Consider the following 20062-nt stretch of genomic DNA (forward strand, 5'->3'; position numbering starts at 1 on the left):
ACATATCACAACTTCTCTTTAACAAGACATAGATTTCACCTTTTTCCACATCTCACAGTACTGACAAGAGAACGACTAATCACACTCTTTACCATTTGACAGGGCTATAAATGTCCTACAATTCAGTTTCCCTTTTACTTATAGAATCAGTGAAAGATAGCCTAAAACAGGGCTCTGGCCCTTAATCTTATCTGTCTCTTATGACTCCAGAAAAGGATGTGGGCAGTAATGCTCTTTAGGTGTGTGGGTCCAGATCACACAGTGTTTTTCTTTGCGTATAGAACTTGTTAGCTACATTTGCAAATGTTTGTTCTGCCACAATTATTTCTTTCCACAGTGATGGCAGGAAAATACCCCAAACAGCTGCTAATGTCTGATACTAAAGTCATGAGAGATATATTAGTACCTCTAAAGATCAGTCAATTACACATAATCCCTAATACACACCACAAAAACCTTAAAAGACAGTCCCAAAGAAGTCAGAGCTGGAGTTAGCCAAGCCATTGTAATACATCTACATGCACTGTGGACTTTGTCAACATGGGAAGCTGGGATATGCCTTTTAATTTTTTTATCCCTTACTACTCCAGGACTTAACACAAAGGGTTTGTCTCTTTTTGAGGTTCTAATATCATATTGCATTCAGAGTTTTTGATTCTTTTCCAATTAAATTATGCTTTTACATTGTTCCTATCAACAATATCACTTTCAATTCAATAGCACTTTCTCATTAGATCTGTGCACACCCATGAGCAATATGCTGCAGTGTTCCCCTCAAAGTATGACATAGGAGGTAGGGATTTCTTTCAGAAATGTAATAAATAACAAGTTTCATTGGAAAGCACACTTTCATGCCCTCTTAAAAGGAAGGGGTTCTAATGGAAACTCAATGTAGTACATTCATTTCAGTTAATTCTCCAGAGAATTCCTCTGTTTGCCAGTGCATAGCTCAACTTTTTCCTCATTTTTACATAAAAATGGCAAGTCAGTTTGCTAATAAATTCTCTTTGGAGAGCAAATATTTTGTATTAAAGCACATTTTCATGCAACAAAGCATGTACATCCATGTAGAATGGACCCTATTCTTATTGCTTATGCATTAATCACCTCTTCTCTTAATATGGTACCTCATTTAGAATACAATCCAACTCAGTGGAAGGGAAAGACTGCTGCTGAATTTGCTGGAACTCAGACTAGTAATATACTTGCCCCTTTCCAACTGGTTGTATGCATTAAGAAGGAAACCGTGGTCTTCAGGTTTGCTTTTAGGTGAGAAGAGGCTACATCATATCAGTGTTGTGGCCCGGGAAAAGGCATCAATGTGTTTCAAGATGTGGAATTCTGCTCAGTTAAGAGATGGCATTTGTTTGTGTGCTGTGGCTGCAAGCTGGTGGAAATTTGAGTTTTAAACTGTGCTGGGGTCACTACTAGAAAATATGTGGGAATCACAGGACTTGAATCTTAGTTGCTTTTCATTCCATCATTCTCAGAGAATCCATAGATTCGCCCACAACTGGTACCCTCACCCATAATTTTTAGATGTAGTCTTTAATGATGATGATCATACTGGAACCTTTCAATGGAAATTAAGAACATCTGTGGGTGACCAAGCACCTGGAGCAGGTTGCCCAGAGAGGGTGTGCTGCCTCCTCATTGGAGATATTCAATCATTTGGATGCAATTCTGTGCAATGTCCTCTACAGCGACCCCACTTGGAGGTTGGACCAAATGACCCACTGTGGTCACTTCCAATCTGACCCAGCCTATGATTCTGTGATCTGAAATTGCCTTTAATGGTGGAATTTATTTCTCTCTACAACTATCTGAAAGGAGGTTGCAGCCAGATGGGGGTCAGGCTCTTCTCCCAGGCAACCAGCAACAGGACAAGAGGACACAGCCTCAAGCTGCGCCAGGAGAGGTTTAGGCTGGACATTAGAAAGAAATTCTTCACAGAAAGAGAGGCTGGGCATTGGCATGATTGCTCAGGGAGATGGTGGAGTCAGGGAGGTGTTTAAGGAAAGACTGGATGTGGCACTCAGTGCCATGGTTTAGGTGATAAGGTGGTGTTGGGTCATAGGTTGGACTCAATGATCTCAAAGGTCTTTTCCAACCAAGCTAATTCTGTGATTCTGTGATTTGTCCTGTTCATGCAACCTCTTGGAAATAAACTTCCCATGATGGAGATTATACAATTCTTTGGCAGCAGTGCTCATACTACATGGAAGAGGAAATCCTTCATCCTGTGGGATGTCAAGGCAAATGGAAGATTCAAAACAAAATTATGTTTTCTCACACAAAATGTGAAACTGTGGGACTCCCCCTGGGAAGAAGCTATGGATGATGAAGATTTACATGGTTTCAAAAAAGTAACTGCACAAATTCATGGAAGAAAATTCCATTACGGCTGATTAATACAGAGACTCCAGTTCTGCTTCAGAGATTTTTTAAATCCCAAATTATTGTAGGTCGGGAATATATTCTGGAGAAATATTCCTAGATGATTGTTCTGATCTTACTGTCCTTCCTAAGGTTTGTTGTTTCTAGCTCTCTGAGGTTGTTGGTGCTCTGAAGGATGTCACAATTCAATGCTATTTCAACTGGATTAAACTAGAACTTAATACAAGACGAAAATGTAATCCACAATCACTTGGAACCACTGCATTTTCAGTGGACACTTCACATCCTGCTGCACATCAATTCTGCAGAACCTAAGTAAGGGCTCATACTCATCTTACACACTTCTCTCTCTGTCATTCTCCAGTTTTAAGCCCAGAAGATGAACAAGTATCTTAGAAAAAAATTGCAATTTAATGTGTAGCTTTACATAACAAGAAGTATCTTAAAAGGAAAATAAGGTCTACAACAAATAGAAACTCCATCTCACCTTTCAGCAATCCTCTTAACAACTTCCTGGGACTCAGCTTCAAACCATCACATCCCGCCAATGTTTCCAAAATGAAAATAGGGCAATAAATTCTCATATAAACTTAGTTGCATGCGTAGAGTAAGCCAGTTCACAATAGCTGTAGTTAAGAGTACTACGTATGGAAACCTGACAGCATAGCTGAACTCCAAGTGCAACATTTATGATTCACATTTTAAAAATTTGGCATTTTTAGGTTCAAACATACTCACATCTCATAATCCACCGTCTGCACCATTCTTATGTACTGACACGAATAGGCATACTTGGTCTGGCTGATTTTAATGAGCTCGCTTCTTACACAGTGTTCCTGCAATAACACAATCAACATTCATCTAATTTAAACTGAAATCTCAAAAGCAACGAAGATACACATGCATAAAAAGTCAGCTGTTTAAATGGAACTGTAATCAGCCTCTAATAAAGATAATTAATATAAAATGTTTAAGTACAAAGTAAATTTGCTTTAATACATGCTATGAAAAATGCAGTAAAATTATAATGGCTTACAAACAAAAACAAACCAAACAAACGTAATTAAATTAATTTCAGACTATACTGACTGTGTTAAAACTTCCTATGTTTCTTATTTTAGAAGCATGGAACTTGTGAAAGCCACCAAATGTATTAAAGAAGAAAGAACAGAGTATGATTTAAGAATAAATTATCCTACAGAATTTCTTTGTTCAGGTCTATTACATGAGGTCTTCATTGCACTCTGAAATCTGATTTACTCCGGTTAGCTGGAGACCTGGATTGGGACAGTGAACTCATTAGCCTGGAAAATTCTCTCTGCCTCTTCAAAAACAGAATAATGGTAAAATTGCCAGACTGGTATAATTTTCTAGGTTTACTTACTTCCCTGTTGTTGAACATCAGTACCGTGTAGAGTTTGTCACCTGTTTCCACCCTCTCTGGTGTTGCTATGACAATGGCAGGTACATAATATTCATTTCCTGCCTGTGTCCCAGTTCTGGCAAACACATAGTCTCCAACCTGCACATGAGGAAAGCATCAATGCTAGAGCCATATAACTTGTGACATTTACAAGACAAAAAAAGTAACTACTAAGATATTTTCACATGAATCATCATTCTATCATTTTAAAAGAAACCAGAAATAGAACAGGGATTGTATTTTTTTTAATTACTCTTATTTGCCTTAGTATATGGTTAATTGCTGGATTTAAAACATGTTGTGGAAACCAAAGGGTTAAAACCTGCTGTAAATCACACTAAGTATAAAATGTTCTCTTACATTTATAATCTATGTGCTAGGAAACAATTCTGCTAATAAAAAGCTCACCTTTTTAATATGGCTGGGGAAATATTAATGTTTTATAAAGAAAACAATATAGATTAATTTAGAATACATAATTTTGATAAACAAAGGAATAGGATTACAATGAAAACAAGCTTCAAGCAAATGAAAAACTTCATGTTGATATAGCACAATATTACTATAATTAAAATCTTTTCTTTAAGATAAATAGATGTATTTAAACTATTTTTTAAAAATGTGTAATTCATTCTAGGTCTGAGCAAATAAACTAAATATAAAATGCATATTTGCAATCATGAAAAAATACAGTTTTTCACCTGCAGATGTGGGCATGGCATAGCACCTCCCACAGGTATAGTGAACTTGACAGGGACATCACAGCTCTCCCCATTGCTGAAGTCAACAAGTGCACAGGTAGAACTGATATTCTTTATCACAGTTCCTGAAAAACAACAGAATAAAATATTCAAATTATGTTTCTTTCACCCCTTGTGGTAATTATTTTGTAAAAAAATCCTATAGGCTGTCACATATCACTGAGGTCAAACATGTCTATACTATACATTCTTAATTTTCATTTAGCTACAGTAAGCTGTGCTAGGGCAATGGAGACATTTGTACCTAAAACCCCATGCCTTACTAATCATTCTTAGTAATGCTATAAAAAGAAAATGAAGTCTTTTTCAAGCACAGGTCTGAAATTTTTAAGCTGATCAGGTTAACATAATAAAACTGACAGTTAACATAATAAAACTACTACCACAGTTAAAAATGTGTAATTGAATAAAAACCCAACCAAACAAGTAAAGGCAACACAAAAATAAACACATACACAGAGAGAATATTTTTCTTAAGAAACAGTAGAACTCAGTTTTACCTACTAATCATTCTGGCTTAAAACTCAACGAAAAGGCAGCAGCATTTAGTGATCTTTTTGAACACATGCAAAAGCTTGGCTTACAGTTTCCTTCCATACTTTTCATAGACAAACATATCATTGCTCTCCAACTTTACAAAATGAATGTCTTCTTATAAATGTATATATATGTGCACATACAAAATATATTATCATTTTTCATGAATATACACATGTAATATTAAATCTCATTAAAAAAGAAGTAGCTAATTATGACCATAACTTATGTTTTATCAGTATTAAGGAACACTAAATAATATTGAAAATGTGGACAAAAATAGATACCTGGATAATAAAATCCTGTGATGTCTGATCTTGCAATTACCTTTTGGCTTTTGTGAGTCACAAATATTTGACATTTTTGTCTTGTCTTAGACTTCAGCTTCACAGTTTCTTCTTCAAGTCCCTGTAATTTGACACAATTATTTCTACTACAACAGCTAATCCAGTCAGCCTTGATCTATTCTTTGGAATTAATTAAAAATTGAGGCAACGTAATGCTATGACATCTGTACAGAATTCACAGTAAACTGGAAATACTTAAAACTTTCAGAATAGTTCTAAGTACAGGAAGCACTCATGTAAGAGTTTTTACTATAAAACCCTGTTCTATACGGTCATAACAATACCTCTATTTTCATGTGTTCAGGCAGACATTTATCTTGATGAATGATAGTTTTGGCTACCATTTTCCTACAAAAAATTTTATGAAGTTGCACAATTCATATTAAAGGATGAGGTAAGGAAAAATCAACTCTTTTTTCAGTATAAGAAAATTTGCTCTACACATTCCTTTTGTCCAGATAGGAGAGTTTTCATAATAATCTGATTTGCATTAGAAGCACCTCACTATATGGGATGAATCATTAAAAAATCAAATATGAAGTAAAAAAATGTTCAGACAAATCTTCAAGTGTCTGGGGAAAAAGGTTTATTTCCAAACTATAAATTCAAAATTTAATTGACATTTTCAACAATTTTAAAACATTCCAGTTTAGCAAAATATTATACCACATATTCTGGAGCTGCCACTGTCCATTATTCTGCTCCGCTAGTTTGAGTTCTTCATACACTAATTATTTTTGCCATTCTGATCACAATAATGTTCCTAAATATAAATTACAAGCAAGTGCAAAACTCACTTAAAATAAATCAGTTTCACCATTAAATTAAAATGGTGACATTTATTTTCACCATTAAATAAATCAGTTTCACCATTAATTTTTAAAATATTTATTAGCCTACCTCATGAACAATTTGCCGGCATCCATCTCTTACGCAGTTCTTCTGAATCATAAAAATACGCAACTCGAAATCTCAAACTTTTCCACAGATCTACACATTGTTCTGAAAAACTACCATAACTCACAGACTCTTAATAAAACCCCTGCTTGATAGGATGTGTATGACTTTCTTCTTTGTCTGATGACATTTTTTTTCCTACAAAAATGCATTTGATTTGATACTTGATTTTCCCTAATAATCAATAATGATGGAAGAGATATTAATAACTTTGATTAAATTGTTTGTTCTCAGTTTCACTATAATTATCACAATCTCTTTTTTTCAAACTCCCCCTCAAAAATCACAAACAACACTAGAAAAAAAGTCCTAAAAATATGAAAACACACACACACACAAAAGAGGCAAGGAGTTATTTTAAATTGGAGATATATGGGATTTTTCTAGCTTATTCTTTCCCCCTACAGAATATTAATTATATCAACAGTTTGGGTTTTCAAACTCAGACTAAACCAGAGGCTCTTCACATTGCTTAACTGACTGCTTGAAATACAACTCAACAAAGGCTGATTTGAGAGCAGACCTACAGTTCCACAGACACAAAAAGGTATTTGGGTAAAGCATTTACTTAATTCCTTAGGCACCAAAAGGACAGCTGCTGCTGAATATTTATTATCAACTAATTTGTAATGCTTGACTAATAACTTGGGCAACTTCCAGCACTCCACATTAATCCAAATACTAAAGATGACACAAGAATCCACAACGAGGATTCCAAGTCCTGCAGAATTCAGGTGGCTCAGAAACACTGTCTAAATTCAAATCCATCTCTCTTTTCTCTCACACAGCTTTTAGGTGTTCATCAGGATTGACCCAGACACTGTCAGAGTGCCCATTTCCGGCATTCAGTATTTTTATTACAAAAGAGCCCCATCTGATTCTCAGGGATTTTTACCATGTTTAGCTCTGCTTCTGTTGAAGGCAACGCATTAAACCACAATGGGTGAAGGAGAGTTTGTTTACTCCCTCCAATAGCTGCTACATTTTTAAATTCCCTTTCAAAAAGAATAGGTTTTGCACTTTCCTACTATAAGTGAGAACAGACACAAAGCATACCCACAGATCTCCATGTATCTTGGCTCAAACTTTGGGCTTTCATAATCCTGACACCTCCAGAGTCAAGCAAACACTACTCTTCCTGGGCTGCCAGTGGGAACAAGCCCATTCTGGGTGGAACCAGCCCATTTCTGTGAAAGAGCCTATCTTTTTGTACCTACTGTCTGTCTCTGCCCAGCAGGTTACTTCACTGGTGACAATGCAAAATTTGATTAAACATCTCTAGGTAGTTATAACTTTTTAGTTGTGCTATTTGGGATGCTTGTTCTTCCTTTGTCTCCATAAAGAGACAGAAGAACAAAGGCAGGAGATGCCAAGCTGTTTAGGAACACATGAATGCAAAAAAGTTATCAACAGATAGCGATTAGTGATCCTTAAACAGTGAGGAAGAATTAGGAGTGTAAGAAAATGACACCAGGAAATGAAAGGGAGATCCAGAATTTCCATTCTTGCAAAGAATCAAGTCTTAGCAATAAATATTGCATTAGGAATAACTAAATCAATTGTACATGAAATAAATTTTTCAGAAAGAAGAGACTCAGTGAGCCACTAGAGGTCCCTTTCCACCCAAATAAACATGCTTTACAAAACACATTATGCTTATTAACTATTTTATGTTCTTTTTAATCATATGGTAAACAGCAGGGTGACAAACAAGAGTGAGCATTGCACACTCCAGCTCATTCTTAGTGAAACCCAGTGTTTTAAAAGTATATTCTTAATGAGAGTTAATTCTTTGCAATGAACGCAGCTTGCTTTCTCTGCAGAAGCCATGAGATTACTTGCAGAAATCCAATACTATGCAGAAACAGAAATAATTACTATGCAAGGAAATGTTCTCCATTGTGCTCAAAGGCCAGATTACAACAGTGGGGAAATAAATACCTCACACTAAAATGTTGCAGCCATTAACAGAAAGCACCAAACTGTCCTGGAATCTACCACATTTGGAGAACAGTAATGCCACGACCCCAGTAGACTGAGGTTGTCTAATGACAGGTGGGCAGGCGACCTGAACAATTCCTTTCACTAGGTGCCATCGTCTTGTAAACAGTTTCATAATTCAGTGAGAAAAAACCACTTAGAAATGGTGGATGAAAAGTTCAGAACAGATAAAATATTTTAAGTCAAAGCAGCTACTTATTAGAAAAAAAAATTATAAATTCTTCATTTTCCATATCTTAGATGAAAGTTGAAAACCAACCTGAAGAGGAAGACTTTTGTTAACTCATGCTTTAGTCGGAACAGCAAAAAGAACTGAGCAAATGGAGTATTATACAATCTACAATTAGCACTACAACTAGCCCTACATCTATGTTTAGTGTTCTGTATTTGTCTGAAAATAACTAAATGTGTTTTCTCACTTCCTAAAGCATTTACTTCTTGCAGCACAAGAGGTCTTCAGTCATCTCATAGCCCTATGCTGGTGGATGTCTCCTTCATCCAGCACCAATACAGCACTGGCACAGCCCACCTTTCACAGATTTGTGCAAATGGAGCAGCCTGAACACAACTCCCAGAGAAGTGCAGACCATTAGTTCAGTTGTAGCCTTAAACAGAAAGCTCTCATAGCAAGGACATCTAAAAAGGATCACTAATTTTTTTAAGAAGTTGTGTAGGTAATTCAGAACCCATAAATGCTAAAAACTAAGGTGTTTTATTTAAAATTTAGTGAAAAAATCATCAGGAAATTTAAAAGTCTGCTTTATTGAGTAGAACTTCAGGATAATTGTGATTTTTCTACCATGTCACAATGAAAATTTTCATTCGGTGCCATAATCAGCTATTTCCTTGCTGTCATATATTTCAGTTGGTAGCTTATTTCTCTATACCCATTTCATAGGCAGGCATTACAGTCAGCAAAACCTTCAACAACACTCTTAAAAGTTCTCATTTTTTTCATTTTTTTTCCACTGTTTTGCTACCACATAAACAGAATTCTAATTACATCTGCATTTCTGCCTCTCACTCTTAAAGCCTTTCAGTTGCAGATTAGCAATTACTGAAGATGCTGCTCTGATTAGACTCCTAAAGCAGGTTGACTCAGGATAAGTGATTGCACAATGTTAATCACATCATGTCTGAGAGCACACACTGGTTGTTCCAAGGCAACAGTAAAATTACACTCAACAAATGAAACATAAACATGTTTCTGCTGCTCTTGTATTGGGACATTATACGGCATAGGTAAATCAATAATCAAAATAGCTGTAACAGCAATGTAGTATTTTTAAACTAATGTAAAATGAATCAAGATCATCTGTTTTTTGAAGACATTAAAATGTTTTCAAATGTACAGTCTTAATGGAAAAAAATCTCAAAAACTACAGAAAACACACACACACATATAAAAACACTAACTTCAATCACAGTTTCAGAGTAGCTAGACTAATATATTAATGAAATGGAGAGACAAAAAAACCCCACTCTGACTAGCCAAAAGCAGGTGTCCACTTCAGAATGAGCTCCAGATGCCACTGACTCAGTTCACAATGCTGTGAGATTGCCCACCACTTCATGTGTGCCCACATTTTAGGGACGGTTAAATTTTAGTGTACAAAAATGAAGCTGTATCCCACCTCCTCTCTCCATCTTTTCTGTTACAAGAAATGTACCATGGAAAATGATGGAGATTTACTCCAATATTACAAGATCTTTTAGTCCTGTTTATCAAATATTATAATTTATATCGAAATTGCCTTTAATATATCTGTTCTTTCTCTTTCCTGCTATCATTGCAGAGGAGATAAAGATCCTTTGCTGCAATTTATTTCTTAGAGGCTCGATTTCTGTGGCTCTTGCAACTTCAGAACTTCTACTTCCCCAATACTTAAAAAAACTAATTGAAAGCTTTCTCTCTGTTTAACTACCTTTTTTCCTCTATCCATTTTATTTAGCATCATGCTAAATGTCTACTTTATCAGCTATGATGGAAAAAAATATTCCAGAGGTACATAGTGAAGAGGAATATCTAAGGGGAAAAAAATCCTTTCCCATGTATTACCTTTTTATTGTTGCTTATGCGTGATTCTGAGCTTTTCTCAGTTTCCTTTCTGACAGTTTCCTGAAGATCAGAGGCTTGTTGTATATATGTTAATGCTGTCAATATCTCATCTTCTAATAATTTTATATCTTCATAGGAAATTGGCCATCCCAAATTCTCTAAAGCCTCCAGCAAAATTTCTTTATGCTGTATATATTGGACTGGCCCATCCTCTTTAAATCTTAAAAAAAATATATTTTTAAAAATTAATCACAAGTAGGAAAAATTTTAATTACGTCAGTGCTTTACGGATAGAGTCACCAATTGTAAAGGCAGAATAAAGAATCAGATTCAACCAATTTATCTTCTGTATGCTACAAATTCTTGCATTTCATCCAGATACTGCTGTGTTTGGTCAAACACTCATGTCTAGTTTTAATATATCTTACAGAAACACAGCTACAGACCAATTCAAATGGCCGAGCCATAATTTCTTAGAAATAAATCAAATATTTTAATATTTATGCACCAATATTAGTGATTAATATGCTCCTCTAGCAATAGACTGTGCAATTGCTATGACTTGTCTTCTCATTACAGGCATAATTGGCCATACATTATCAAAAATTAAATATTTTGGATGACACCATGTCAAATTTCTATACTCAGCAACTCATCTATCAACAGACATCTATTCCCTTTTTTTTTAATTACATGCTGTTTTGTTTAAGAGTCTTCATTCCCTCTCTGCACCAGAACGGAGTTTTAGTTCTCCTTATTAATGGTAGAATTGTGGGGTTTTTACTCATTAGCTTATGTCTTCTTAAAAGCATTCTAGTTTTTATTCCCATTTTTCTGTTAAGAAATATTTCAGGCCCATTTTCATTACTTGATCTTCACTTTATTCTCTAGCACAAACAGATGCTAACTTCACTGATGTTTAAACAGCCATTAATTTTCTAAATCAATATACAAAAATAGGCTAGTTAACGTAGTAAAAATTTCCAGAGTGATATACAGTTCCAGCAAAAGCTTTTAAGGTGCTTATTACACCTTAACAAACCAGCCACTAGAGTGCTCTTTACGGGATGAGAGAAGATTTACTTTGATGTCAAAAGCAATGACACGCTGCCCTCCCAAGGCCCTGCACTTGACACTGATTAAGGATAGAGAAGCAACATTCAAATGGAATGCATGTCCTTTCCTTTAAAAATAATCAGCCCCACAAAAAGGATGTCCAGAATTTAATATTACTCCATATCATATATACATATTTGAAAGCAAGGTATAGTTATGAAATACTTGAAAATTAAACCAGTTGGTTATAGAAATAGTGATAAAAAACTATCAGATATCTATGACCAGCCCTTCAGAGGCACATTAGAAAACCAAAAGTGATAGCTTACTTCTCTCTTTCCTCCTGAGATAGTGCTCTCCAAATAACTAGGTTCAGGCGCCTATTAAAGAAAGCAAAGTAGTTTTTGAGGGAATGCAGTTCCTTGTGCAGCTGATCATTTCAAAACTAGCAAATAAACACACTTTCTTAAGATATCTGCACTGATTTGTATTCCAAGCACACTGTATCATCAAATTGTATCGTTCTCATTCAGCTATGAAATTATCAACTGGAAGAGAAGATGTGAAAACAGTATCTTCCATCAAGTAACAGCATGACTATTTCAGGGTCATAGAAGGTTTAACAGCAATCACTGCTGCTTCCTGCCAGGATTTTCTATGGATGGTTGTCTTCAGCACCAGCAAGTTAAATCAAATAACAAAACTGATTAAAAGCCAGTTAAACTGCACAGTTCCTCCAATTAAACATTTTCAGAAAATGTAGTCTGAATGTAGTAATGCTGATTTCTACTTTTTTCCCTGCTAAGAGTACCCCTCAGTTGTGCCATTCAGGCTTCTAATTCATTAAACTCTGGCTATGAAGAAAAACTACTGACAGGAAAACAGAAGTGATTATCCCAAAGCAATGCAGTACTGAGATCTTTTAAAAGCACCACTAAACTTTCTGCTTTTGCTTTTCAAGACATAAATTTTAAAATCTTGTAAAATCATCTAGTTTATGGTTTTCTCTATTGACATCTCAAACAATTAAGCCATCACCCAATTACTTCATTTCTGCTATAGAAATAAACCTTTACTGATGATCCTAATTACAGTAATTCTAGAAAAAAATCCAGATTTCCTTTGGATATACAAGAACCAATTCATTGCTAGGAAAAATTCAGAGTGTAACCTGATTGACTACAAGTAATCTTGCCAGATTTACTGGAGCATGTACAAAAGAAAAAGCACATTAAAAACAGATTCTGAATATTAAATTCTTGATGATTCATTTTATCTACTAGAATGCTATCCCAGCATTTTAAGAATACAGACTACTTAGTTCATTCTCAATCTACAGTCTCAGCATGCTCCACTGCCTATTTCATCCTTCTAAATCCGCACACTCATAACTAACTTGTTTATAAAAACTTCTGGCTATACAAGATCATACACATTATGAAGCTTCCAGTGTTTTTCTTCTTTAATACTGTATATTGTCTTTGCCAGAGCACAAAAATTCTGCCTTCACCACTTCTCTCCCTCTAAACCTGATGCCAAAGTCAATCTACATATGAGGAAAATATTGTCATGTTTGCTTCTGTGCTTGAAACCTGGATGCCCTGATGTATTGTTTCATTTACTTATGTCAGAATAAATTTGTGACCAACCACTATTTACAAAGCTGAACTGCAGCTTTTGGAAATTCAGTTATTAGAAAAGGGCTGTGACATCTAGAGCAAAATAAATTTGACTGGGTTGACGTTTCACATGTAGATGAAAAGTAAAGAGATCTCTTCTGTACACTGTCAATTATAAGGATCTTCAGGCAGATCTATACCTCTTCTATACCTCTTCTATACCTCTTTTTCATGGAAGTAAGAACTCAATCCTACTATTATAAATACACTAATTCATTGATCTCTGTTGGAAAACAGAAGTAAACAGTAATCTTTATCACCAACGTTTTACAGAAATGCTGTCAGTAGAAGATTACCAGAGTTTAACCAGAAAACAATTTCATTTCCCTTAAAATCAAAGTCAATAAATGTAAAATATTCAGTGGTATGGCACAGCAATGAAAAACTTGAATTTTTTTCAGAATTCACCATCACAAATACACTACTTGAACCTTCTATTAAAATGAGTGACAAATCAATTTCTATGAATTCTTCATCAGCCTGGTAACAACAGTATTGTCTCAGTGACAGAACAAACAAAACAAAAGATTTTTATTCACTGAACTCCATTAATATTAGACATAGCAAGCAGTATTTTCAAATCAAAATTCTTGATTTTACCACAAAAGATGTATATAGGACAATAGGAATGAAAAAGAAAGCTATTACATGCTTTAGAAAGAACTGGTATGATCATATAGCTACCAAGGAAAATAACCTCAAACCTTAAAGAGCCTCAGTGGAATTAACAAAAAAACAAGGACTAAACACTTGTCATCAAGGGGGTTTTGGTCATATAAACTAATTACATTTGTAAATGTTATTAGAATGCAGCCTAAAAATATTTATTAAAACAATTCTAGCCAAAGCTCCATATGATTACTGAATTACACTATAGTCAAATAATTGCTTTATTTCAAAAAAATCCACAAAGTTGGATCATGGAAAGGAGTAGCTTAGAGATCTAATGCCTTTTTCCTGTTTACTTCAGTTCTGCTTTTACTAACATTTAATTAACAAGTAGGACACATATGCCTCTCAAAAAAACCCCACCAAATTTTAATTGTCAGTATCTTATCGGTGCCTCAGTTACGTTCTTGCATGCATAGCTGGGTGGTAGAGAGCTGGCAGCAAAAAGCAGGTCCCTAATTTAAGCGTCAGTCTATGGATATAGAAGCTTAATTTTAAGGTAAAAGTCTGGCCAGCATTGTATGTTTACAGATGACTCCTCCTGAGGGATGACTGGTTTGAAGTTTGCTCCCAAAAAGTAACAGAATTTTGCTTTTGTCACTGAACAAATATAAAATGAGCAATATGTTGTTATTTGTTATCTCCTTACCTATTATCTGTTTTTACAGTCTGCTTTTTTTAAAAGAAAATAAACATTTCTCCTACATGTTGAAGGTGGATTAAAGTCTGCCAACATGCAGAATTATCAGTATTGAGCAAAGCATGTGCGAGGAAATAGCCAGTACCTAAGAAAAAACTGAAACACAACTGCAAACATAAATTTCTTGTGAGTAGACTTGCCTTTCATAGGATTTAATTGCTTGTTCCAGCTTCTCTTTATAGGCATCAAGATTCACTGCCTGAGGATTAATTAGTGAGATCCCCTTCTTGTCATTGCTAACACGGGCCAACGGTAACATCTATTATACAATAAAAGACACAGATCCATTTATCATACAAATTTTCCTCCACCAGAATGACTGTATGCCAAGGCTCATAAAAGCCAGAAGGAACACTGGAAGACTGCAGAAAGAAAAATCTAAGCACCACAAATGTCAGAATTTAAGACACAGTTTCCAGCCAGTTCTTCTAAAATTATACAAACCCATTATGCAGAAGTTACAAATTAAGGTTCCTAACTACTAAGTCAGTACTGTCAAACAACTCACTCTAATAATGTAAGTCAGAAGGAAACAAGTACATCTAGTACATGACCATATTCCAGGTTTTATTGCCTTAAAACACTCTCATACTTTCTAGCATCTAATTCTAGCATACAGGTGTGACAGTAGATATTTAAATGTATTTAATGCTCTTATTCTGGAGAAAATTATTTTCTAAGGAATTAGAGTAGTAAAGCTATAGAAAGACATTTCTCACCATCACACTGATCACCAAAGAGCGAACAAGGTGGACATTGGTCACTGAAACTTGCCTTGATTAATTAGGAACCTAATCAGGTTTGTCAGAATCAGGAACTTCAGTGTTTTTCAAATCTCCCAATACAACACCTACATAACTCAACTTCATTATAAAATAAAAATGAATACAATTGCGAGTGGATCTTCAAAAGGCAGAGAAAAGGGTAGAAATGGATGACAAAAGAGGAGGAAAGATGCCTTCCAAACTCTCAAGTCTAAAGTCCCACCATCTTTGAGCCTCTTAAATTACTCAGTAGTTTAAGTAGTAAAAGAAAAGCTATTTTACATATCTGTGTCCTGATGCTGAATATAAACAGGAAAAATCCAAGGAAGAACTGGAGAAGAAAAAGAATGTTACTCTCCCCAAAACTGTCTTCAACGCATATGATTGAGTGGGAATCTTCCCCAAGTGCCTGTCTGAGATCAGGATATAGATGAGAAAAACATTAAACTAAAAGCCCTGTTGGGGGAATAAGAGAAACAATCAGAAAATAGAGCAATAAAGAGAATTATTTAATTGAGAACATTTTTCAGTGATGCTTTATTTGTGTTTGAATCATCTCAGCATAGCTGGATTCCAAATTACAGCAGTATAAATCATTTTTTTAGGAGCGGTGGTGTGACTTTATATCACCCTCTCTTTCCAAGGACATCATCTCTCTGATTAATGAATCTGTGTCACATCGGTGCCAGACCACATCAGAGCTCCTAATATTACATTAATCTTACAATCACTTGCTAAAGACAATGGGAACATGTCAGTGAAGTATCTTACAGGGGACAGATGAGGTAAATCTCTGCCCATAATTCTGAGCAGTGACATCTGGCTACTTATCATTTCCAGGTGAATTTGAAAGCTGAAAGGCGGGGAAGTGATGGCCCCTCTTCAAGTTCCATAATGCCATGATTGTTGTCTACGATGTTACTCAAACCAAGTTAACAGAAGTTCAGAAGGGCCTCACCATGTAGGAGCACACTTCTACACTGCCTTGAAATTCTGAGCAATTTCAAGTACAAACAGCATAATTTGCAACATCAATATTTAATATAGTTTATAAAACACTTTGAATAGAGTATAAGGGGCAGACAAGCATAAACACATTACTATATTTTTGAAGACAAAAACCAGAATGAAATGTGTTCTTAGCAAATACTAAACTTGAAATACTATGAGTGCTTTGAGAACAATGAACTCTGCTCACAAAGTCAAGTGTAATTTGACAGATTCAGCTGATAGAAATCACAGAGAAATTTTATTGCCAAAACGTTTTGTCATTTTCTAAATTAAATACTTAAACTTTCACGCTAAAAGAATTCACTTGTTTCAAAATGGCTTTTATTTCAAACTCCAAATTTCAAAATCTTAAAGACAAAACTAAAGCACAATAACCCTAGAAAATTTTACTTATTTTAGACCAAAGAAAGATGTTTTTGTTGGCTGAATTTGATTCTTTTGAGCAAAGCATTGAGTCAAAACTCCATGACTAGCAAACCTGTACTTAGGATACCACAACCTGCAACATACACTCGCATGATTCTACGGGGAAGGTTTCCCCCAGAATTACCACAGCATAATTTAGACAAGCTCCCAAGTTATTATTTTTTTTCTGAATATGAATCTGGATGGGTAGTTTAATAAATTAATCTCTTTGAAATAACTCAGGCGGAACTGACGGATCACACAGAACTGAAAACAACAGCTCAGCCTTTTGTTAATGAACAGTTGTCATGGAAACCTTTTTCTTGCTGCGTCTCCAAGGTAAGAAAACTGTTCATAGTTATTCCATCATCACTGCTGGCAAAGGCCAAAAATAAAAATTATACTATCCCCTGAAAAGCAAAGATGTCTGCATTTCACGCCAAGAAAACTAAGATCCCAGAAGGAAGAATGCAAAATTATCTGTCCATTTATTATCTTCAATGAAATCTTCTAAAGTACTGGAATAATCAAGATCCTCAAAGTCTATTCAAGCTCAATGTCTAGTCTCACCCTATTTTCTTGATATGCTGGTTGAAGCTTGAGGTAAAGTGGGTTCTGTAGCTCAGAAATTCTACTGCTTTCATCTTGTGTGCAACCCTCAACCTTCTTTTCTATACTCAGCTTCAGATCCAGAAAAATCCATTCCTCTGCACATAGAACAATAATTCTCCACTGCCTGAGAAACTGGATGTCTGATTACAACTAATGGAGTAGGTATGAAGAAATTACAAAAATTATTATTTTGCCTTTACATCCCTGAATCTAAAGAAAGCCCATGGATCACTGTGGATTCTGTACAGCACCTGTTCATTCAAATAACACTGAACTTAATTCGGTCCTGAACTAGACTACCAGGAGTTCCTATGAATTGCCACTAAGAACTACTTGTACACAGTACTTGCTGAATCATGGTTTAGACTATTTTCAAAGATAGTCTGTTTTACAGACTGCTTCGTTTTTTGCAAGGGTTGTCTGTAAAGGACTCAAAGGGCTGCTCATTGAGAAACATGGAAGAAAGAGGTCCTCTTAGGTATATTCAAAAGAAGATGGAAAAAGAAGTGACTGCTCACAAATGAGATGTAAGAGATTTGTGAAATTCACAAAGTCTTTTGTTTTACATTTACAGTAGATTGTTTTGCACAATTTTGTAATCATTGGATTTCTGATTTTTTTTTGAAAAATGGCTATTTTACATCCGAAATGTGAAAATGTACCTTTTCAAATGTTCTCATATAAAAAGACATAATTATATTTTTAAAAAATCACAGTTAAAAAAAATCCTTACAGATCTTGGTTTTGACTTGGTTTTACCAAAAGAGTAGACCTGTTTTTACCAAAAGAGAGGAACTGGTTTTTCTTCAACAGTCTGCATGCTTTAGCAAAAATTCCCATTCCTAAATTTAAAAAACAAGCATGAAAACTTCAAAATGTAAAATTGTGTACATTTGTTATAAATCTTTTACTTAGTTCTATACCACATTCTATTGCAAATCCCTTGTTCTTTCTTTATTATTTAAAAAAGGAAATGTTGTTTAGCTTTTTCTTGGAGTCTTGTTTAAAGAAACAGTTTTTATTAAATGAAATGAGCTGCAGCATATTCATGGGACTTTTGCAGGATGCATAACACAAGAAAAATTACAGCAACTTGCCATGAAATGGATTTCCTTTAAATGGAATGGCAATTAGAACTTTATGATACACAATTCACCATAAATTTTGCACAATCTTACAACTGTCTACACTTATCAAAATTTAATTTTAATTACTGAATTACAATACTTTTCAAAAAGTCTTAGCAGTCACATGTAAAAGCTGAGAATGCAGAAATGCACAAACCGTGCACCAGCACCATTTTCCAGATGACGTTATGGAATAAAACACATACTCCAGTGAATAAGTAAGCATCACTGGAGGCTGTGGTGCTCAAGAAATTGCCAAACACCCGATGGCTGCATACTGCCATCAGCTGGTAACTGTGAAAGAACTTAAGGGTAAAGTATGCAAGAAATAGTACTATTAACTATCAGCTTTATCTTCTTACTGATGCATGAATGAACATTCAGATATGTATTATACATTTAGTGCACATCAACAATCTACAATACCAGAGAATGTTTTTATGACATTCATAGAAATTAATTTTAAAAATCCTTCTGAAAACACTATCAAGTTTTGTTCCAGCTTTCAAACAGCGTAAGAATTTTACCTTATCAAATACTTTGGAAACTACATGCTTGTCCAGAACTGGGATGTATTTTGTACTGTGAGGGACAGTTGTAGGAGCTAAGGCATCCATGATGGTGAGTCGCCTAGCAGCCAAGCCATGGGTCTTTAACCAAAGAGCTGAAGAGATATCTAGAGAGCTAGAAAAGAGAGACTGTGAGATGTAGCACAAGGTAGAAATACATTTGAAATGTTTGAAATGACTGAAGAAAAAACACAAGCCGTAAGTTTTGTTATACATTTGTATCTGCACACACATACCTTTTAGATGCCCTTTTCACATTCTGCATTTTCAGATCTAAGAGAAAACATTTGTATTTTGTTATCTCAGAAGTTTTGTGCACAAAAAAGCATGCATAAATAAGTTGCAATATAATAGCACCCTTTTTAAAATTTGAGCCTACAAGCAGCATCACACACAAAGACAATACAACATTTCAGTTTCTAAATTAATCAATGAGAATGAGTTTTCCTAGGTTTCTTGGTGCTTGATCAATAGTAACAGTGTTACCATATGCCTCATGAGCCCTAATTAACCATCAAGGAAATCTATAAAATAGGTGGGCAATTTCTTTTGTAAACCAAAATTTGTTTCAGTATATTTATTTTTGACCAAAACGTATGGTTAACCAGCTTATTTCCCAAGTCAAGATGTGATAACAAGTACTACCACTAATGAGATGGCCAGGAGTAGCTAATTTAAGGTACACCACTATGAAAATTTGTATAAAAGATATGTAAAAAACTAAACATAAGATGCTGAAATGTAAAGAAGTCAAACATCTTTAAGTGTCATAGGTAAGGTTATAGCATGACTTAGAGGATGTATTAAAAAGTTTGGAGTTGGACAAATTACTGAAAGAAATTAATACTATGCATTAATTACTATGTATTAATTACTACGTATTAATTATCTGGATGTATTTCTAAGCCCCATTGAAAACCCTGTTGTAAACTGCTAGTTTGGGAACTGGCAGGAGTCTGGCCACAGCTGTAAGAGCACTGTCACAATA

The 20062-nt window shown here is 35.0% G+C and overlaps 1 protein-coding gene across 2 annotated transcripts in view; it reads right to left on the minus strand.

Annotated features, from left to right (window-relative positions):
* Positions 1 to 20062, minus strand: part of VWA3B (von Willebrand factor A domain containing 3B) — a 62048-nt gene that overhangs the window by 2666 nt on the left and 39320 nt on the right. For both annotated transcript variants that reach the window (XM_017737164.1, XM_008635798.2), the window contains exons 18-26: positions 19311 to 19347; positions 19033 to 19189; positions 14727 to 14845; positions 11868 to 11918; positions 10483 to 10702; positions 5406 to 5526; positions 4522 to 4646; positions 3782 to 3919; positions 3136 to 3233 (exon numbers count right to left, since the gene is read on the minus strand). In XM_017737164.1, the coding sequence (XP_017592653.1) occupies positions 3136 to 3233; positions 3782 to 3919; positions 4522 to 4646; positions 5406 to 5526; positions 10483 to 10702; positions 11868 to 11918; positions 14727 to 14845; positions 19033 to 19189; positions 19311 to 19347 (1066 nt within the window). The remainder of the gene's footprint in view (positions 1 to 3135; positions 3234 to 3781; positions 3920 to 4521; positions 4647 to 5405; positions 5527 to 10482; positions 10703 to 11867; positions 11919 to 14726; positions 14846 to 19032; positions 19190 to 19310; positions 19348 to 20062) is intronic.

This window comes from Corvus brachyrhynchos, unplaced genomic scaffold (genome assembly GCF_000691975.1).
Source record: "Corvus brachyrhynchos isolate BGI_N302 unplaced genomic scaffold, ASM69197v1 scaffold83, whole genome shotgun sequence".
Taxonomy (NCBI): domain Eukaryota; kingdom Metazoa; phylum Chordata; class Aves; order Passeriformes; family Corvidae; genus Corvus; species Corvus brachyrhynchos.